This window comes from Ranitomeya imitator, chromosome 5 (genome assembly GCF_032444005.1).
Source record: "Ranitomeya imitator isolate aRanImi1 chromosome 5, aRanImi1.pri, whole genome shotgun sequence".
NCBI lineage: Eukaryota > Metazoa > Chordata > Amphibia > Anura > Dendrobatidae > Ranitomeya > Ranitomeya imitator.
This window is the reverse complement of record NC_091286.1, coordinates 297213117-297233317: the sequence shown is the minus strand read 5'-3', so window position 1 is coordinate 297233317 and position 20201 is coordinate 297213117. Positions and strand designations below refer to the sequence as shown.

Sequence of the window (20201 nt, the reverse complement as noted above, 5' to 3'; positions counted from 1 at the left end):
ATCCTGGCCCCCTGTGCTTGGCAGCAAGTAATAAGGGAACTTGTGTAGGAGGACTCCCTTCTCATCCAGTCACTGTGGATTACAATGCAGTCACACTGCCATCTACAGGACACTATGTGAACTGCAACACATACATTTATACAGGCAAAATCATGACTTTTTTCTATTTATCAAAGCAAATGACTTTCTTGATTTCTGCCGTTTCGGTCACAATTGATAGAAAAAACTGACGGACACCGTGGTATAACCGAACGGACCCCTCTGTAGTCAATGGTGGTGCAGCATGTCGGGCATTCTAGGGGAAAAGTGCTCGCGTGTAGTTGATGCGAGACTCCAGCAGGTGGCGTACACATACATGTCCGAGTAGTAGAGAGCGGAACAGGAAGAGGATCGAGAATGAGGCTTGGGACGCACCGGGCTGCAGGGAGGTCAGCACTCAGGCGAGTGTGAGTATGTGGCTCTTCAGGTGAGTGCGCAGTATTGTGGAGCAGCCTGTCTTATGCCCGCATGGCACCGGGGCTGGCACTGCTCTCCGCCTATGGCAGTCCGCAGAGGGTGCATTACACAGTGCTATTTATTGCTGCATCACATGGGGAGCTGGAGGAGCCTCCTCGGGTTTCTGAGTATTATAACCAGGCATGCTCTATATATTATTATGCCCATTCCAGGCAGGTGAAGCTGCCAATTTCAGGGTGACCACCTTACAGTGGGGCCCCTAATGCAGATGTTGGGCAACTAAGGCACTTTGGATTTCAATATCCTCTGTTTCCACAGGAGATAAGGTGGCACCAGACGTGTCTGACTATTCCCAACTCTTCGCTGCCCACATGGTGGAGATGGTGGCCATAGCTGTCAGTCTGCAAAGATGGGTTTGTGTCCTTCCCTCCACAACCATGTGATCACTTGTATGAAGAGGCGAGTGCTGCAGCCTCCCCAGCATTGACGGCATGCGTGACATGTCCTGTTCACTTTCATAGGGCTGTACATTTATTCTTATCCTGGAAACCCCTTTTAAATAGAACCTGTCAGCAGGATTGTGCTCAGTAACCTACACACAGTGTCAGGTCGGCGCCGTTATCCTGATTACAATGATATCTGGGTTGATGAAATCCGTCTTGTGGTTTAATCTTTATATTCAGTATTGTGTTACTGGTATGCTTGTGCTCCGGAGCGGCCTGTGGGGGGCTTCATGTGTTAGGGTACGTTCACATTAGCGTTGCGCCGCTGTTGCGTCGGCGACGCAGCGGCGACGCAGCGGCGACGCGCCCCTATGTTTAACATAGGGGACGCGTGCGTTTTTTGGGTGGCGTTTTTCGCCACGTGCGTCGTTTCCGACGCTAGCGTCGGACGCAAGAAAATGCAACAAGTTGCATTTTCTGTGCGTCCGATTTTTGTCAAAAACGACGCACGCGTCGCAAAACGCGCGCGTTTTTGCGCGCGTTTGCGCGCGTTTTAACATGCGTCGCGCGTTGCGTCGCCGACGCAGGGCGGCGCAACGCTAATGTGAACGTAGCCTTACTCTGATTAGGTATAGCTTCTGACAGGTCACTGATCCCTCAAACATTTAATAGTGCATTTCAGAGTGTATGCATGCAGGACAGCATTGTATTCACCTGTAGCTGCCTTTGAAAACATTACTAAAGTGAAGTTCAGATGTCCTTGAAACAAAGTCTGAAACCTGATTTCTGGTCTGACCGTGGCTGTCCTGATCTCATGTCAGCAGACTCATACACGAGCCTGCTGAGTTTGAGTCAAGAGTAGAGTTGAGCGAATTTGATCGTGTCCTTTCTTATTCGGCAAGCTATAGCGCTTACCGAATAAGCTGCAGAGGAAACCTGGCTTCATGGATCGCCCCGGCTGATCAGCTATTCGGCTCCGCAGCTGCATGTGTCGCGGCTGTGTCACTGTGACAACACATGCATGGTGAGCCCACACACAGCTCTTCATGCATGTATCATGACTGTCACAACCGCGACACATGCAGCTGCGGCGCTGATCAGCCGGCGCTATCCAGAAAGCCGAGTTCCCTCTGCAGCTTATTCGGTAAGCGCTATAGCTTGCCGAATAAGCAGGGACCCGAACAAATTCGCTCATCTCTAGTCAAGAGACCGGAGGATCATACTTGGACCACGATATATTGACATCTAAATTCGACCTAACTCTCGGAAAATCCCTTATATTTACTGTGTCTGGGTGTATGCTTCCTTGTAGGGTAATAACAGATACTCTGATTCCATTGCTGGGTCACGTAATGTTTTTTTGCAGTATTTTTGCTGGAATCTCAAGCCCTCTCTGTGTTTGTGCAGTTGAGCCCTCGGTTTGCATGAACTTCTGGCTCCCTGCCAACTGGATTGAATGACTGATTTCTCTCCTGTCAGTTAACTGTGCAAAAGAGTTCATGAGCAGGACGACTGTGTGCTAGAGTTGGTGCAAATCATTTCTCAGTACCTGGTCAAGCAGCCAGGTCAGTAATCGGTGGCCTTCGGACGTGAGCTGGGAAAATCACCTTCTACCTGTTGGCATCTGTGGCATTGTTTTTGATTAGCCTGCCTGGCATGATGCTGATGTTGCACCAGACCAGCTAAACAGTCGTAGGTGCCGCGATCTACAAGGGGGTACTTGGGGCTCCTGCCCAATGGCCACAGATTACGGATGTGGCTGAATTCACACCAATTCTACTGCGGGCACAACTCCACTGCGGGCACAACTCCTACAACTGCAGCAGAAAAACCGTGATTTCATGAAACGTGATCCAGCAATGAAGTCGGAATCTCTCACCACTTTATGCTGACAAGGGCAGTAGCGACTTGGTGGCAGATTGCCGTTAAAGTGTTGGTTCAGTTGTAATATTTTCAATAGTGTGTTGGAGGCAGTCAAATCCATCCACAAACAATATTGTAGGCTGTCTCATCCATCATTTTTATATGGCTGAGCAGTCAAATACAAACATTTATGTTGGTTACCTTTGGTAATTAAGAATGCTCTTCATTAATTGGTGGATCTGTTCTTTTAGTTTCTGTTATTTATCTCTTATGGAGTGTTCGTTATCACATTAATAAATGTGCATCCCTGAGAGTAGTCTTTACCTGCTGTATCTTTATCAGCTTCCTCCTGTGCGAATGTTGGCTTGTTCCACCTAAAGGGTGTACCTGTACCCTCGTACTTTAAGATATTTGTGTCTTAGGAGGTATACACCTTCGATGAACATGATTGCATATCCTGGGAATATGATATTCAAAAGAATTACTGAATATGTTGATATTACTAGATATGTCAAGTTATTTTAGGAGTTGTGTATATATAGTAAGTTAGTTATAAGGTGTAATACCACGGAGGAGTACTTGGTATGGCTTATTTTTTGTTTGAAAACTGTGGCTGTCACAGGGCTACCGCGACAGAGAGGTTCCAGAGAACCACAGCACTCTGGGCCTCATTCACACACGATGAACAGAAGCTCTTATCCTGAATTCTGATCTGGCTGTCTTGTTCCAGCAGGGCAGGAGTTAAAGGGAACCGGTCACCCCCCCCCCCCAGGCGTTTGAAACTAAAGGAGCCACCTTGTGCAGCTCTTATGCTGCATTCTAACAAGGTGGCTCTTTTAGTTATTGGTGCTGTAACTGCAGAAATAATCTGTTTTTTAATTTGTCCTAAATGCCTTTCCCCCCCCCCCCTGCTGCAGACGCCACACAGCCGTCACTCAAGTCCTCCTCAGCGCTGTTTTGAAATCAGCCTGCGCTCTTTTGTCATGCCTTGGGCAGGCGCAGTGAGCGCTACCCGTCCTCTATCCTCATATGCAGTCTAGCTAACTGCGCCTGTGTGGCCGCCCTGCCTGTGAATCCCAGCCCCTTAGTGTCTTCTGATTTATTCACACTGGTTTGTTTCACGATCCCGGGATCGTTTCTCCGAATCCCGACCTCCCAAGAGATGCCGCTCTAGTTCCGGGCTTGTTCGTAGCCATCGCTTCTCTCCTCAAAGCCTGGATAATTGTTCCCGTCCCAGAAAAAGAACGGTTCACAGGTTTCTATTCCAATCTTTTTGTGGTACCGAAGAAAGACAGCAAGGTTTGTCCCATCCTGGACCTCAAATTGCTGAACAGGAGAGTTCGTCTGAGTCACTTCAGGATGGAATCCCTTTGTTCAGTAATAGCTTCCATGGAGGCTCAGGAATTTCTATGTTCCATAGATATTCAAGACGCCTAGCTATACGTCCCGATAATCCTGAGACATCACCGATTCCTGCGCTTTGCGGTTCTCCAGGACCATTTTCAGTTTGTCGCCCTGCCGTTTGGTCTCGCAACCGCTCCCAGGGTTTTCATGAAGATCATGGCGGCACTGATAGCCAACTTGAGAGTCAGAGGCCTGGTCCTGTTTCCATACCTCGACGACATCCTCATCAAGGCTCCATCCTTTTCTCAGGCTCACGAAAGTCTGTCCATCGTCCTCAACACCCTAGCCCATTTTGGGTGACTGGTCAACCGGAAGAAGTCCTGCCTTATTCCTTCCCAGCACCTCATTTTTCTGGGCATGATCTTCGACACTTGTCAGACCAAAGTCTTCCTTCCCGCTTGCTCCAGGGTCCCCGGCTCCCCTCCTCCCGATCGGCCATGAAGGTTCTGGGGAGGATGGTAGCAACATTGGAAGCGATTCCCTTCGCCCCATTTCACTCTCGACCTCTTCAGCAGGCCATTCTGTCACAGTGGGACAGGTCTGTCTTCTCTCTGGATCATCCAATCCGACTCTCTGCCCGGGTCAAGCGGTCCCTCAACTGGTGGCTGATCTCCCAGGGCAGGTCCTTCTTTCCAGTTCACTAGCAGGTGGTGACGACAGATGCCAGCCTGCTCGGCTGGGGTGCGGTGTTTTGCCACCTGACTGTTTAGGGTCGTTGGTCAGAGCAGGAGTCTTCTCTGCCGATCAACAGTCTCGAGATTCGGGCCATCTTTCTCTCCCTTCGTCACTGGGAAAGGATTCTCAGGGGGTCTACCGATCCAAATCCAGACGGACGGTCAATCATCAGGGGGGGACTTGGAGCTCCTTGGCCAAGGTATCCAAGATCCTCCTCTGGGCAGAGGCAACGGTCTCGCGGCAGGGGAATGGTCCTTGCATCCGGAGGTCTTCCATCAGATTTGTCTTCGATGGGGGACTCCGGACGTGGACCTCACGGCATCCCGAATGAACAGGAAGGTTCATCGGTTCGTCTCCAGGTCTCGCAACCCCCTTGCAGTGGGCGTCAATGCTCTGGCCATTTCTTGGTCGCAGTTCGTGCTGCCCTATCTGTTCCCACCCCTTCCCTTACTTCCCAAGCTGTTGAAACAGATCAAAGCGGAAGGGGTGCCGGTCATTCTGATCGCCCCAGATTGGCCCAGGAGAGCTTGGTTTGCGGAGATCGTCAATCTTCTAGCGGACGCTCCCTGGCGCCTTCCAGACAGGCCCGATCTTCTGTCTCAGGGCCCGATCTGCCACCCGAATTCTCGGTCACTCAGTTTAACGGTGTGGCTGTTGAGACCGCAGTTCTAAGAGCGTCCGGCCTTTCGGACCGGGTGATTCACACCATGATCCAGGCTAGGAAGCCCTCGTCCTCCAGGATCTACTATCGTACCTGGAAGGCTTACTTCCGTTGGTGCGAGTCCAACCGCGTTTCACCTATGTCCTTTTCCCTGCCTTCCATCTTGGCCTTCCTTCAGGCAGGACTGGATTCGGGCCTTGCTCTTAGTTCCCTGAAGGGCCAAGTTTCTGCGCTCTCTATCCTCTTTCAGAAGACTCTATCTTCTCGGCCACAGGTTAGGACCTTTCTTCAAGGAGTGGCCCATGCTGTTCCTCTGTACAGGGCCCCTGTGGACTCTAGGGATTTAAATCTGGTGCTAGATGTTCTGAGGGTTTCCCCTTTTGAGCCTCTCAGGGAGGTTCCCCTGTCAGTTCTATCTTGGAAGGTGGCCTTTCTTGTGGCCATCACTTCTATCCGCCGCGTTTCCGAGTTGGCGGCCCTTTCTTGCCGATCTCCTTTCTTGGTCATCCACCAGGATCAGGTGGTCCTCAGACCTCCGCCTTCCTTACTTCCTAAGGCGGTTTCCACCTTCCACCTCAACGAGGACATCGTTCTACTTTCCTTTTGTCCTGCTCCGACTCATCCTCTGGAGCGATCGTTGAACAAGCTGGACCTCGTCAGGGCAGTGAGGATCTACCTGGATAGAACGTCCTCTTCCAAGGCGACTATTGCTCGCTGGATCAGAACGGCAATTTTGGAGGCTTACCGGGTCAAGAACAGAGTGCCCCCTCTTGGATAAAGGCTTACTCTACCCGGGCAGTCGGCGCCAACTGGGCGGTGCACTACAGGGCTTCCGCCCTAAAGCTTTGCAAGGCGGCAACCTGGTCTTCCATCCACACGTTTGCCAAATTTTGCAAGGTCTATAACTATGCTTCGGCGGACATCAGCCTAGGCAGAAGGATCTTGCAGGCGGCAGTGGTGAGTCCTCTGACCTGATGGAGGTCTGTTTTGCCACCCCAGGGACTGCTTTTGGACATCCCAAGGTTCCTGTGTCCCCCAATGAGAGGCGATGGAGAAAACAGGATTTTTGGTTGCTTACCGTAAAATCTTTTTCTCGGAGACTCCATTGGGGGACACAGCACCCTCCCATGTTATTCAGTCTCTGTTGTTCTATGTTCTATGACTGTTCTCACGTTTACAGTTCTCATGTTTGTGGTTATGTTTTTCAACCTTATTCATTTTCTCCTACTGCTTTCTCACTAACTGATGTGCATAATGCCAGTCGGTGGGGTGTACATTGCAGAGGAGGAGCTAACTTTTTTGTGCATAGTTTCAGGCTCCTAGTGGCAGCAGCATACACCCATGGTTCCTGTGTCCCCCAATGGAGGCTCCGAGAAACAGATTTTACGGTAAGCAACCAAAAATCCTGCTTTTTTTGTTCAAGAATAGATCTTTATTTAGCTTTCAAAAACGCATACAAATCTGCATGAAAAAAAACCCATAAAATCTGCAACGATTTTTACCTGCGTTTTCTGCAAAGAGATGCAGAATCTGTGCAGAAAATTCCACAGGCAAATCTGCAACGTGTGCCGGTAAACACGGTATCGGAGATGTCCATGTGATAAATCTGTGTGGCAACCGTTTGCCGCATCAGGACCACACGGATGGCCACCTGGAAGCAGCGCTACAGTAAGCGCTGTTCTCCTGCTTGTGGTGCTGAAGCCGGCTGTCATCCGTTCTCCTCTGCTTGACCGGCAGCAGCGCAAGCAGAGGAGAATGAATGAAAAAAAAAACGACATGGGGTCCCCCCTATATTTTACAACCAACCCGGCAAAACTCACAGGTGCGGGCTGCTATTCTCAGGCTGGTAAGGGGCCATGGATATGGGACCTCCCAGCCTAAAAAAACCCAGCCCGCAGCTGTCCAGAAAAGGTGCATCTATTAGATGCGCCAATTCTGGAGCTTTGCCTGGTTCTTCCGACTGCTGTTCTGCATAAGCAGCGATAACAGTTGACGATCAGTTGATAAATGTAGACAGAGCAGTGCATATAATTCATTACTATCTTTATTCATTATTAAGAGAGCTGCTTTCATGTTTAGGCCACGTGCACACATTGAGTATTTGGTCAGTATTTTACCTCAGTATTTGTAAGCCGAAAGCAGGAGTGGGTGATAAATGGAGATGTGGTGACGTGTTTCTATTATACTTTTCCTCTGATTGTTCCACTCCTGGTTTTGGCTTACAAATACTGAGGTAAAAAACTCAGTATACTACTAAGGAAATCCTGAAAGCATGATGTGTTTGGGTGCTGTGAGAATTGGAGTTTGGGAAACACTGGGTTAAAAGAAGTGACATGCTCATTCTTCAGGCGGGTTCCCAGTATGGTGAGAGCCGGTGAAGCCGCCTAAGGAAAATGACCACCGGCGTTTCCCTGATGCTTCTTCGCCTAGGAAAACTCTGTGGCTGCAAAACTGAAATGATAGAATTGATAAAGGGGGGTGCTAACAGTTTATGGGTTAGGGGGCGTAAAATACTTGCCTTGCCCCAGGTACTGGCAGCCGCGCTATGTCACTGACACAATGAGATTGCTATGCACCGTATGCCGCTATAATGTCTTTGTAGTGTAGTATAGCTCTCGGTGCACAGCTTAATAAGTGATAATCTGAGAAAAATGAAAAGGTACAGAGATATTTCTTATTTGGGACACGTCACCATATAGAGCTTCTGTTGATATCTTTTATTTTACAGGACAGGTTATGAAATGACTGGAATCAGACTGTCGATCAGAGCCTTCAGAAATGTTCACTTTTATTCAAGCTCATGTCAGAGGCCACGATCACTCGCGCACAGCTCTGCACAATGTATCAGATGGTGGACACATTGTAGGCAGCTGTCAAACTGTGCTGGCTACAGACAGCCAATCACCGCTTTACTGCACATCCACACCAATGGATTTTTGACTTCTTCTCTCATGAAACCATTTTTATGTGCTGTGAGGCATAAAAGCAAGAAAAGTCAAAAACAGAACAAGACCCATGCATCTCAAGTAGAAGAAGATGATGATGATGACGAAGAAGAGGTGGATCCAGAAGACATAAGTGATTATGAAGATGAGTTTGTGGAAGACCCGAGCATACCAAAAGACTATAAAGATGTAGAAAAAGCTGTGCAGTCATTTCGTTTTGATGTGATACTCACTGCTGGATTAGACACGTCTCGGAAGTAAGTGTTCCAACGCCTTATCACTCTGAAAGTCAATTAAATGTAATCTGTCACCACCCCCCCACCACCACCCCGGGACGTATATGACCTCTTAATATGGGCATACAGGTAATAGAAATGTTACACTAATCTTACCTGTATGACTCATATTAGTGGTCTTGTCGAGAAATGTTATTCCTTCCTTATACTAATGATTTCTTCTGGGCTCCGGGGCGTGCAGAGCCTGGAAGAAATCACTGAATCCTGTCTTCATTGTAATATCACCCCCCCTCCCATGCCCGTCAGTTACAGCCCAGGAATCCTGCGCTCCTTCAGAAATCCATAACTCTTCCTCTATTCTATGGGCACTGCATTGAGTAGATCTTCTGCGCATGCGCGGGTAAGTCACTGTGACCTCAATCGTGTGTGCCGATAAGGTTCTCTCCCCACTTCCTCACTGCATAGTCATCGCTAGGAATCATGTACATAGCAATGACTGTGTAGGGAGGATTTATGGAAAGCACCTTATCGGCGCACACACCAGAGGTCACTGGAGCAGAAGTCACCTGTACACAAGATCTCTGAATACAGCGCCCACAGAAGGGAGGAAGAGGTATGGATTTTTGAGGGAGCGCAGGATTCCTGGCCTCAAATGATGTGCATGGCAGGGGGGGGTGATATTATAATAAACACATGAGGCAGGGATTTCTTCCAGGCTGGAAGAAATCTTTAGCATAAGGAAAGAATATAAGATTTCTCAACAAGACCATTATTACAAGGCATACAGTGTAACATTTCTATTGCCATTGTAAGATGTTTTACAATTAGTGGGGGCTGATGTACAGGTATAGTCACATGCTCCTCCACCAGCAGCCATTATACAGAAGTGCTGCTCAGCTTGTGAGGAAAGCTACACTAAGCACAGAAAGCGGTTAAGTCTTGGACAGCTCCTTTAAAGGGAACCAGTAGGTAGGAAAATGGATACTATGGCCTTAAAGGGAACCTGTCATGTCCTTTCTAGCATGTAAACTGTCTCCTAATTCATATTACATCACTAACAACACACTGTAGACAGTTTAGATGCTACAAATGACATGACATGAATTTAATGAAATTTCTCCTTCGTCTCATTGGGGGACACAGGACTGTAGGTGTATGCTACTGCCGCCAGGAGGCTGACACTAAGTAAACATAAAACAAATGAACTCCTCTGTCGTATACACCCTGACACTGGCCGAAACAGATCCAGTTCATGCTTAGTGTCCGTAGGAGGCACATCTCTGGGTTTCTCCCAGATCTGTTTTTTTTTTCCTTCTTTCTACTTGTAATCTTGAAGACGAGACAGGGGTGACTGACCCTTTTGAAGGGGTCCGATCTCCCCAAACCAACAACGGGCGAGCACATGGAGTGTCGCCTCCTAGTATCCTGTCCCGCAACGTGGGACCATTTGCCGGACATAGCCCCTGACCACCCTAAGGTAATGAAACCCTAGGCTGTACAGGCGCATATGGACGGTCCGTGCAGCCTCCACTTCATCACCAATGCTCTGACAGCGGTGATTAAGGGAGGCGGACGGACGGTCCCTCTCCTCACCCCCTGAAGGGGTGATGGATTTAGGGTGGGTGCACCATCTTTTTTGCATATATCCCCCCCTCTGACCTTAAGTTTCAGGGTGGTGGGTGGCTGTGAGGGCTCCTGAAGCGTCGCGCGTCTCATCGCGTCTTGGCTCTCTGCTGCAAGTGGCGCCATGCTACAGGGAGATCCCGGCGTAGACTTTCGGGTACTCCCTCGGTTGAGCACTGGATAATTTAGTCCCCGGCTTCTGACTTCTCAGGCCGCGGGCGGAAGTCCCGCCCCGTTTGCCCGCGTGTTCTTCCGGCGGGCACGCCCCTCTTCCCTGGGTGAACGCGGGGAGTCTAATTTAGGTCCCGGCTTCTGCCTTGCGCAGGCCGCAAACCGGAAACTCCTACGTTTTCGGATCCTCCCTCCTATTGAGCGCTGGATTTAATGAATAGGGTGATACATCTCCCAGTGACAGGGTTCTCTAGATGCACGGGGACACAGGACTGGGGTAAGTGCTACTTCCCCCAGCCTGACAGCTGCAATACTTGATTTGGCAACTTAGTTGAGGGTACGGATTATAACAGCAGCAGAGACACCATGTCTAGAAGGACTAAGACTCATACGGTCCTATATACTGCATGTGTTACCTGTCGGTCCACTTTTCCGCATGCCCAGAGTAATCGTCTCTGTGAGGCCTGCGATTCCGAACGCGCTCAGGAGCCCTCCCCTGCGACCCTGTCCAGTGTTTCTGTACCTGAGACTGCGGTATCGCCCTCTGAATGGGTCGCGTCCTTAACACAATCTATGGCGTCCTTAACTAGGGCGATCGAGTCCCTTCAGACCCTGGCTGGGGCCAGGGACAACGATTCACCTGTCTTGGAAGGGTCCTCCGGCCTGCAGGGGCCGCGCTCTCTCTAGGCAGATGCGGGGGAAACTAACCCACACAACATCTCCGGGCCCGTCCGGTGCATCTGCATCCTTGAGTTCCGTCTCTATTTCTCCCTCACCTGCGGAGATGAGTGAACACGGTTCGGACTATGATTCCGAAGGGTCCCTCGATTTAGAGGTACCTGATTACCAGGAGTCAGTAGATGGCCTCATCGAGGCCGTTAACCAAACCCTTGACCGCCGGTCATAAGGTGTCCTTTAAGAGGTTTAAGCAGCCTCATAAGGTGTTTTCTACTCATCCTGAGTTTGAGGACTTAGTTCAACAACACATGGTGCAGCCGGACAGACTTTTTTCAGGCCAGAAGGCTCTAGGTGCAAGATACCCTTTTGCACCTGAGCTACGTAAAAAGAGGGCAGAATCCCCTTCGGTAGATTTCCCCCCCCCCCGTGTCCCATTTGGCTTCTAACACGCTGTTATCCCTGCCCAATGGCTCCTCTATTAGGAATCCGACTGATCGGCTCATAGAAAGCCTGGCTCGTTCTGTGTTTGAGGCCTCAGGCTCAGCCCTCGCGCCCTCTTTTGCAGCGACCTAGGTAGCCAAAGCCATGATATCCTGGTCAGCATCTTTGACTAAGGCTCTTCAGGATAGGAACTTACCAGTAGAGGTGATGGAGATGTCAAATCAGATAGCTCTAGCCGGAAGCTACCTGATTAATGCATCTTTGGATGCAGCAAATTGTGCAGCATTGGCAGCCGCAAATGCAATTTCCATCAGAAGTGCTCTATCGTTGAGGACTTGGCAGGCGGACTCTACTTCAAAGAAATCCCTTACAACTCTTCCTTATCAGAGTGGCCGACTATTTGGCGAAAAATTGGATCAGCTCATATCTTTTACCACAGGAGGAAAGCACAATTTTCTTCCACAGCAAAAGATTAAACAGCCGTTTCATCACCAATTTCAGGCAAGGTTTAAGCCCTTTCGTAACACTAGGTGGACCACAGCGTCAAACTCAGTTGGTCCAGGTCGATCTAACCAAGACAGAAATCATCAGGTCTCATATAGAGCCAACCCGTTGGGAAGAATGCGGTCCCAACTGCCAAGATCAAGGGGATCTAGGTCCTGTCAGTTTTCGGCCAAATGACTGGAGGTAGTTTCAGGTTATTTCCAACAGAGTAGGCGGTCGTCTGCTCTTGTTTCATCAGTCCTGGCTCACTGTCGTTCACGACAGATGGGTAAGAGAACTGGTGTCCTCAGGGTACAAGATAGTTTGTCACTCTTCCCCCAAGCCTGTTCTTTCCCTCCCGTCTTCCCAGTTCAAAATCCCATATACAAGCATTGTTCAAGGTTGTCGATAACCTTCAGCTCAAGGGGTTCATTCCGAAGGAAGAAAGGTTTCAGGGGTTCTATTCCAACCTGTTCATAGTTCCCAAAAAGGATGGGGCTGTAAGACCCATTCTGGACCTAAAATGTTTAAACAAGTTTGTCAGCATTCGTCACTTCCGAATGGAGTCTCTCCGTTCAGTAATTGCGGCTATGGAAAAGGGAGAATTCCTAGCTTCCATAGATATTCAAGATGCCTATCTTCCATATTTCCTTCACATCAGATTTCTAAGTTTTTCCATAGGCGAACTGCACTTCCAGTTCACAGCCTTGCATTTCAGGCTCGCCTTGCTCCCAGGGTGTTCACAAAGGTAATGCCACAGTTGTGTCCATCCTGCATTCTCTGGGCATAGTCATCCTGCCATATTTAGACGACCTTCTGGTCAAGGCATCAACTTTTCGGCATGCGAGGAAAATGTCAGCATTACTCTGTCCCGCCTAGGGTGGCTGGTGAATCTGAAAAAGTCGTCCCTAGTACCATCTCGGAAAATCTCTTTTCTAGGGATGGTCTTCAACACCTCCCGAGGTTTGACTATCCTTCCCCAGGACAAGGTTCTGGCCCTCCGGCAGGAAGCGAAAGTTCTTCGGCAGCCGGGCTCCCACACAATCCGGTTTTGCATGAGTCTTAGGAAGGATGGTGGCAGCTATAGAAGCAGTGCCGTTCGCGCAACTCCATCTTCGTCCATTCCAACATGCGCTTTTGGCATCCTGGGACAAGAACCCAAGATTTCCTCAGCCGGCAGGGCCTTGCGTCCGGGGAATGGTCTCTTCGTCCCGACCCCGACGTTTTTCGGCAGATATGCCAGCACTGGGGAACCCCGGTCGTGGATCTGATGGCTTCCGGGTTGAATGCCAAAGTACCCAGGTTCGTTGCTCGGTATCGAGATCCACAAGCAATTGCCGTGGATGCATTAGTCCTACCTTGAAACCAGTTTAGTCTCCCATATGTTTCCCCCTCTGGCGCTGCTCCCGAACGATGACATTCTTACCTTCTTTTTGTCCGGCACCAACGCACCGTGTGGAAAAAGCTTTCCATACGCTAGACCTTGTGAGAGCTCTGAGAATATACGTTTCTTGGACTGCATCTTTTCGACAGACAGATATGTTGTTCGTTCTCCCTGTGGGTCATAGGAAGAGACTCGCAGCTTCAAGATCGACCTTAGGCAGATGGATATGATCGACTATTCAGGAGGCCTACCGCATCAAGGGCATGGTCATCCCGGCTGGGATCAGGGCACACTCCACTCGAGCGGTGGGGGCTTCCTGGGTGCTTCGGCACCAGGCATCGGCAGAACAGATTTGCAAGGCGGCGACCTGGTTCAGTCTGCACACCTTTTCCAAGCACTACAACATCCATACTCAGGCCTCTGCAGATGCAAGTCTGGGTAGAAGGATTCTGCAGGCAGGCGGTAAGTGCCTAGGGGTTTACTCCGTTAAGTCTTCTTCCCACCCAGGGACTGCTTTGGGACATCCCACAGTCCTGTGTCCCCCAATGAGACGAAGGAGAAATATGGATTTTTGTGTTACTCACTGTAAAATCCTTTTCTCCGAGTCGCTCATTGGAGGACACAGCTCCCACCCTATTGGTCTCTTGGATTTTTTCTTTTTTGATTATTTTGCCAGCCGGAGGTGTTATTCTAGACATGTTGTTCCTACATTAATGCTGTTTTAGTCTCCTACTGCTTTTGCACCAAACTGGATCTGTTTCGGCCAGTGTCAGGGTGTATATGGCGGAGGAGGAGTTAATTTTGTTTCATGTTTCCTTAGTGTCAGCCTCCTGGCGGCAGTAGCATACACCCCCACAGTCCTGTGTCCCCCAATGAGCGACTCGGAGAAAAGGATTTTACGGTGAGTAACACAAAAATCCATATTTCTTCTAAAATAATAAAGATATATTTATACAAGTGGCATAAAAGCTTTGAAAAGTCACAACCTTTTGGCATAAATCGAGAGTTGCGTGTAAATTTTGCAACTTTTGGCATTTTGACTCAGTTTGTCCCAGCTACACCAAAATGGGTGTAGCTGGGTCAAAACAAGGGTTCGGGCAGGGGTGTGACGTCACAGCACATCTAATTCATCATGAGCTTTACTACGCTGCACATGTCACTCCAGTCTCTGACTAAAGTAAGATTTCTGGTGAGGCGCACGTCGCTCGATGGGGTATGTGCCCAAGATCAGGAATAGCATTTTGGACGCAGCTGATCTGCGCTGCGTTCTACGTTAAGAGCATAGTTTATGATATTTGGAGAAATCCCATGCCCACTGTGCTTCTATGTACTGTTGTGAAAACTGACGTGGGCATGGGTTTATGAGCCGAACATGTCAATTTTTGCTGCAGAGGCACTAGTCTCTGCAACAAATTTCCACAATAGAATGTATTGGATGCGGTAAATCTGCATTGTTCATTGAACACATGCGGATTTACCTGCATGGTTAGAACGGAAAGCTGCATCCAAAGCATTACTACTTTCTGATCGTGGGCACATACCCTTAGATGCCCCAGTTTTTATTAAGAGGCATGCGCATCTTCATGAATCGGGAGCGTATGAATCTACCACGTCGCCCCATAAAGACTGGCAAGAAAATCACCGGTCTTGATGAATCGGAGCCCTAGTGTCTTTCCTCATGTAGCATCAACAATGGTTGGTAAAAATAATTAAGATAATTTAGGACCCTTGAAGTCTTTAGTATTTTCCTTTTGTTCTGAGGTACAATTCTGTTGATTTTTTTTTTTTTTTTTTTTTTTTTGCAGCAAAGTTGAAGAAGCATTTTATGATGGCAAGCTACGACTTAATGGAGAGAAGCTATGGAAGAAGAGCAGAGCGGTATGTAATGATTGTGCGTGTAAACTGTTGTGGATTATACTGTCATGAGGTAAGGAGAGATGAGGACACTGCATTATTGCAGGAGTGACAGCTGTTAACTGACAAAATCATGTGCTGCTTAAAGAATCATTGTAAAAACTGCAATAGCGGTTTTCAGATGTGATTTTAGGTTATGTTCACACATTGCTTTTTTGCTGCTTTTTTTTTTCTATAGCCAAGTCGTGCTCTCTTGGCAGTAAAAAAGCTGCTTACGAAAAGCAGGTTTTGCTGCATTTTTGGTGCAGATTGCATGTGTCATTTGTCTATAATACATGTTTAATAATAGTTTCAGTTTCTCATATGGCGGTGATGATAGTCTAATTGCTTGGATCACAAATGGAATCTGTCACCACATTTGTCCTATCTAATCTATTAATATGGGCATACAGGTTATAGAATGCTGAAAATAGACATACATGTGTGTCTCATAACAGATTGTTGTTGCTGAGAAATCATCTTTTATCACTTTATATAAATGCCCTCTTCAGGCTCTAGTGAGGATTGCGCCTGGAAGAGAACTCTGCCTCCAGAGATTATTATACATGAAGGGGAGTTAGGCTACTTTCACACTAGCGTTGGACTCGGCCCGTCGCAGTGCGTACCGACGCTAGCAGTGAATGCGCCGCACAACGGGGGCAGCGGATGCATTTTTCCAGCGCATCCGCTGCCCCATTGTGAGGTGCGGGGAGGTGGGGGCGGAGTTCCGGCCGCGCATGTGCGGTCGGAAATGGCGGACCGTCGGCAGCAAAAAACGTTACATGTAACGTTTTTTGCTCCCGGCGGTCCGCCACAACACGGCGCAACCGTCGCACGACGGTTGCGACGTGTGTCAATGCGTCGCTAATGTTAGTCTATGGGGCAAAAACGCATCCTGCAGACAACTTTGCAGGATGCGTTTTTTCCCATAAACGACGCATTGCGACGTATTGAAAAAAACGCTATTGTAAAAGTAGCCTTACCAGTGTGACAAGTAACTAACCAACACAGAACAGAAGAAATGAAATTTGTCTTCATGCAAATACATTTTTTGTTTCTCTTTGAGCTCTGCTGTATTGCAACTATATTACAGCTCAATCTGAAGCTGAGAGGAACCTGCAGATGTCAGTTATAATCACACACAGCTCTGCAGTAAGATTAGGGGAGCAAAGAGCGGTTATTACATTTCACACTGGTAACCATTACACATTACACATCACACTTGTAACTCCGCCTTCTATTTAAAGCAAGCTCTGGAGGCAGAGTTCTCTTCCAGGCAACATCATCCCAAGAGCCTGGAAGAGGTTATTTATTTAAAGTGATAAAAGATTTCTCAGCAACAACACATCTGATATAAGAAACACAGGACTGTTTTCAGCTGTCTATAGCCTGTATACCCATATTAAGGGTACGTGCGCACATTGAGTATTTGCTTGCAGAATTTTCTGCAATGTTTCTGCATCTATTGGCAGCCAAAATGCGCCGTTTTGTATGCTTTGTTGTATGCATTTTTGTACAGCCGAACAAAGATATTTAAAAAAATGTTTTGTGATGTAATTTCTTGGTTCAACACCTTTTTCATTCTGATGCAGTAATCAGGGTAATAGGATTATGGCTTGGTGTCAGCAGGTGAGGGCTGATAATATTCTGGGAACAAGCCAATATCCATAAAGGGTCCCAGGCAATTAATATCAGCACACAGCTGTTAACATAGCGTTTACTGCTTAGGCCTCTTTCACACTTCCGTTTTTTACAATCAGTCACAATCCGTCAAAATGTTGAAAAGACGGATCCTGTGCAGATTGTAAAAAATGGGTGCACTGGGTCTGTTTTTGTGTCGGATCCTTTGAGGCTATGTGCACAAGTTGTGTATGCGTCTTTGCTGCATTTTTCCACTGCGAAATTGCATACACAACACAACCCAGGTTAAAAATAATAATAAAAAAAAATTGTGATAATCTTACCTGCCGGCGTCACCCGCAGCCTTCCCCATGTTCGCGATGCTGTCGGCAGCTCCCGTTCCCAGTAATGCCTTGCGAGCTATGACCTGTCATGACCTAGCGTTCTCGCTATTGGCCCCCTCCCAGACTAAGAACATCATCTTGAAGCCGCCCAAGAAATGGCGCATCAAAAAGCCAAATCTGGCACTTAGCCTTACTCTTCCCACTTGCCCTGTAGCTGTGGAAAGTGGAGTTCATGGTTGGGAGGGTTTATGTCACCTTTGTAATGTCAGGTGACATAAAGTCCAGAGGTTAGTAATGGAGAGGCGTCTATAAGACACCCCCATTTCTAACCCCATGTAGTGTAGAAAAACACACACCCAGAATAAAGTCCTTTATTTTAAATAATGACACAGACTCCTTTATTGAATCTAAATTAAACCATACTGTAACAACTCTGCCGGCATCACTGCATAGCCTCCCATCCCCCACCTGCCTTAGGCTAGGTTCACATTGCGTTAATGGGTTAACGCTAACGGACTCCGTAGCACGGCGAAATTGTCATAATTAACGCCATGCAATGGGTCCGTTAGCGCACCCATTGACGGCAATGTGATTTTTATCTGTAGCGCATCGCTAGCACATGCCATTTTCGGCACGCGCTAGCGATGTGCCGTTATTTTGTGACAGACCTCGGATGCTGTTCCTCGCTAGCGCAGATCGGGGATCTGCGCTAGCGGGATTGGCAAACGCGATCCCTCTAAAGACATTGCGTTAGCGCTATGCGCTTAACAGACTGCCCCAACGCAATGTGAACCTAGCCTTACACACCAACTTACTCACTACTCCGCGCCGTGCTGTGAGTTCTGTCTTCTGCCGGCTCCATGCTGGGTGCCACTTGTTTCCTGCCTGCTCTCTGCATACTTCCTGGCTGTGTGCACAGGAGGGCAACCCCGGCAGAAACTGTGTGCACCTTCCCAAGGTGTCCCCTGCCAATTGCAAAGCATTCCCACCCCTAGGAGGATGCCTGAGCAACTTACTTACTCAGTTAGTGTCTTGCTGCTGAGGTGCCAGGTCCTGTTTTACTATTTCTCTTGTGTTGGCCACCCAGAGGGGCTTCGTACCCTGGCCTGTACCTGTGTCTCTTGTTTCTGCCACAGAGGGGCTTCGTACCCTGGTCTGAGTCCTTGTTTCTGTGCCTTGTCACGTTCCTGACTGTCTGAACTTAGTCCTACATGTGTCCATTTAGTATGCCTATCTGTAACCTTTGCTATTCTACGTGCGTTTCTTTGTGTTCACTCGTTCTGCTCTTGGCTCTGCCTCCCACATTTCTATTCTTGGCTCCGCCTCCAGCAGTTCTACTCTTGGCTCCGCCTCCAGCGGTTCTGCTCTTGGCTCTGCCTCTTGCGGTTCAGCTCGCTGCACTGCAACCAGCATCTCTGCTATGCTCTCGGCTCCGCAACCTTGCTATTCTGCTCTACTTCCGTTCTGCAACCTGCGGGACAGGTCCCCCCTACCTGTTACCATATACAGTACAGACCAAAAGTTTGGACACACCTTCTCATTTAAAGATTTTTCTTAATTTTCATGACTATGAAAATTGAACATTCACACTGAAGGCATCAAAAATATGAATTAACACATGTGGAATGATATACAAAGTGTGAAACAACTGAAATTATGTCTTATTCTAGGTTCTTCAAAGTAGCCACATTTTGCTTTGATGACTGCTTTGCACACTCTTGGCATTCTCTTCTCTTCTTTAAGTATATAGTTCCACATGTGTTAATTCATAGTTTTGATGTACAATTTTCATAGTCATGAAAATACAGAAAAATCTTTAAATGAGAAGGTGTCCAAACTTTTGGTCTGTACCGTACCCTCCAGTCTGAGCAGGTCCCTACCTGTTTCCATATACCTGCCCGTATTCCTGTCCCTACCAAGTCAGTACCTGTTCTGCCAGAGTACCAACCGTGTCCGCCTGTCCTGCCTCCATCTCAGCCGTGCCCGCCTGCCAGTGTCTCAGCCGTGCCCGCCTGCCAGTGTCTCAGCCGTGCCCCCCTGCCAGTGTCTCAGCCGTACCCGCCTGCCTGTGTCTCAGCTGTGCCGGTCTGCCAGTCGAGCCCGTTGCCTGCCCCTGTCCTAGCGTTCCGTCCCCCAGTGGGATCAGCAGCCACAGCGAGACTCCACCCTGGAGTGGTACCTGGCAGCTACCTGCCGCACAAGCCTGACCTCACCATCCGAGGCTCCAGCGAACACCAAGGAAGCTCCTTAGTCACACTCCTTCCAGGGAAGTCTGGTTTGTGGCACATACTCACATCATCGCCCAATCCACTGAAGCCAACATCTCCTGTAAATGAATATTTAAAAAAATAAACCACAATATTCCTCACCTGTTCGCATAGAAGATAATCCATAATGTCCCACCACGATCCTGATGACTTTGAGAGCAGTCACTAACTGCTCTCAAGGACAGCCGACTACGCTCTGACAGGAGTGTGTAATCACTCCTGAAGTGTGTAGCACTGAGCTGCAGTGAGAAAGTTCACCCGAGTTCATCAGGTGATGAGTTTGGGTGAACTCACGGCACCTCTGCTGCATGAGAAAGTTCTCTCGCTGCAGTGGTGCGCTGAGATCACCCAAACTCATCAGCTGATGAACTCGTGTGACCTCTCTCACGGCAGCTCAGCGCTAGACACTGCGGGGGCGATGATGCTCCTGTCAGTGTTTAGCCGGCTTCCGGTTAGAGCAGTCACATTTCCCGATGTGACTGTTCTACAAGTGAGATTACTGTAGGACACGCTTGATTACGTGGACTACGGCAGAAAGGAGAGTATGTGGTTGTTTATTATTATTTTTTATAGGAGACAAAGGCATCTTGGATTTGGTGTTAGGTGAATATAAT

The 20201-nt window shown here is 48.4% G+C and overlaps 1 protein-coding gene across 1 annotated transcript in view; it reads left to right on the top strand.

The window, feature by feature from the left end:
- Positions 1-366: 366 nt before the first annotated feature.
- The window catches only part of MTRES1 (mitochondrial transcription rescue factor 1), a 31966-nt gene continuing 12131 nt past the window's right edge, over positions 367-20201 (top strand). Inside the window, exons 1-3 of the mRNA XM_069726278.1 lie at positions 367-466; positions 8231-8704; positions 15269-15341. Of these exons, the coding sequence (XP_069582379.1) occupies positions 453-466; positions 8231-8704; positions 15269-15341 (561 nt within the window). The 5' untranslated portion in view covers positions 367-452. The remainder of the gene's footprint in view (positions 467-8230; positions 8705-15268; positions 15342-20201) is intronic.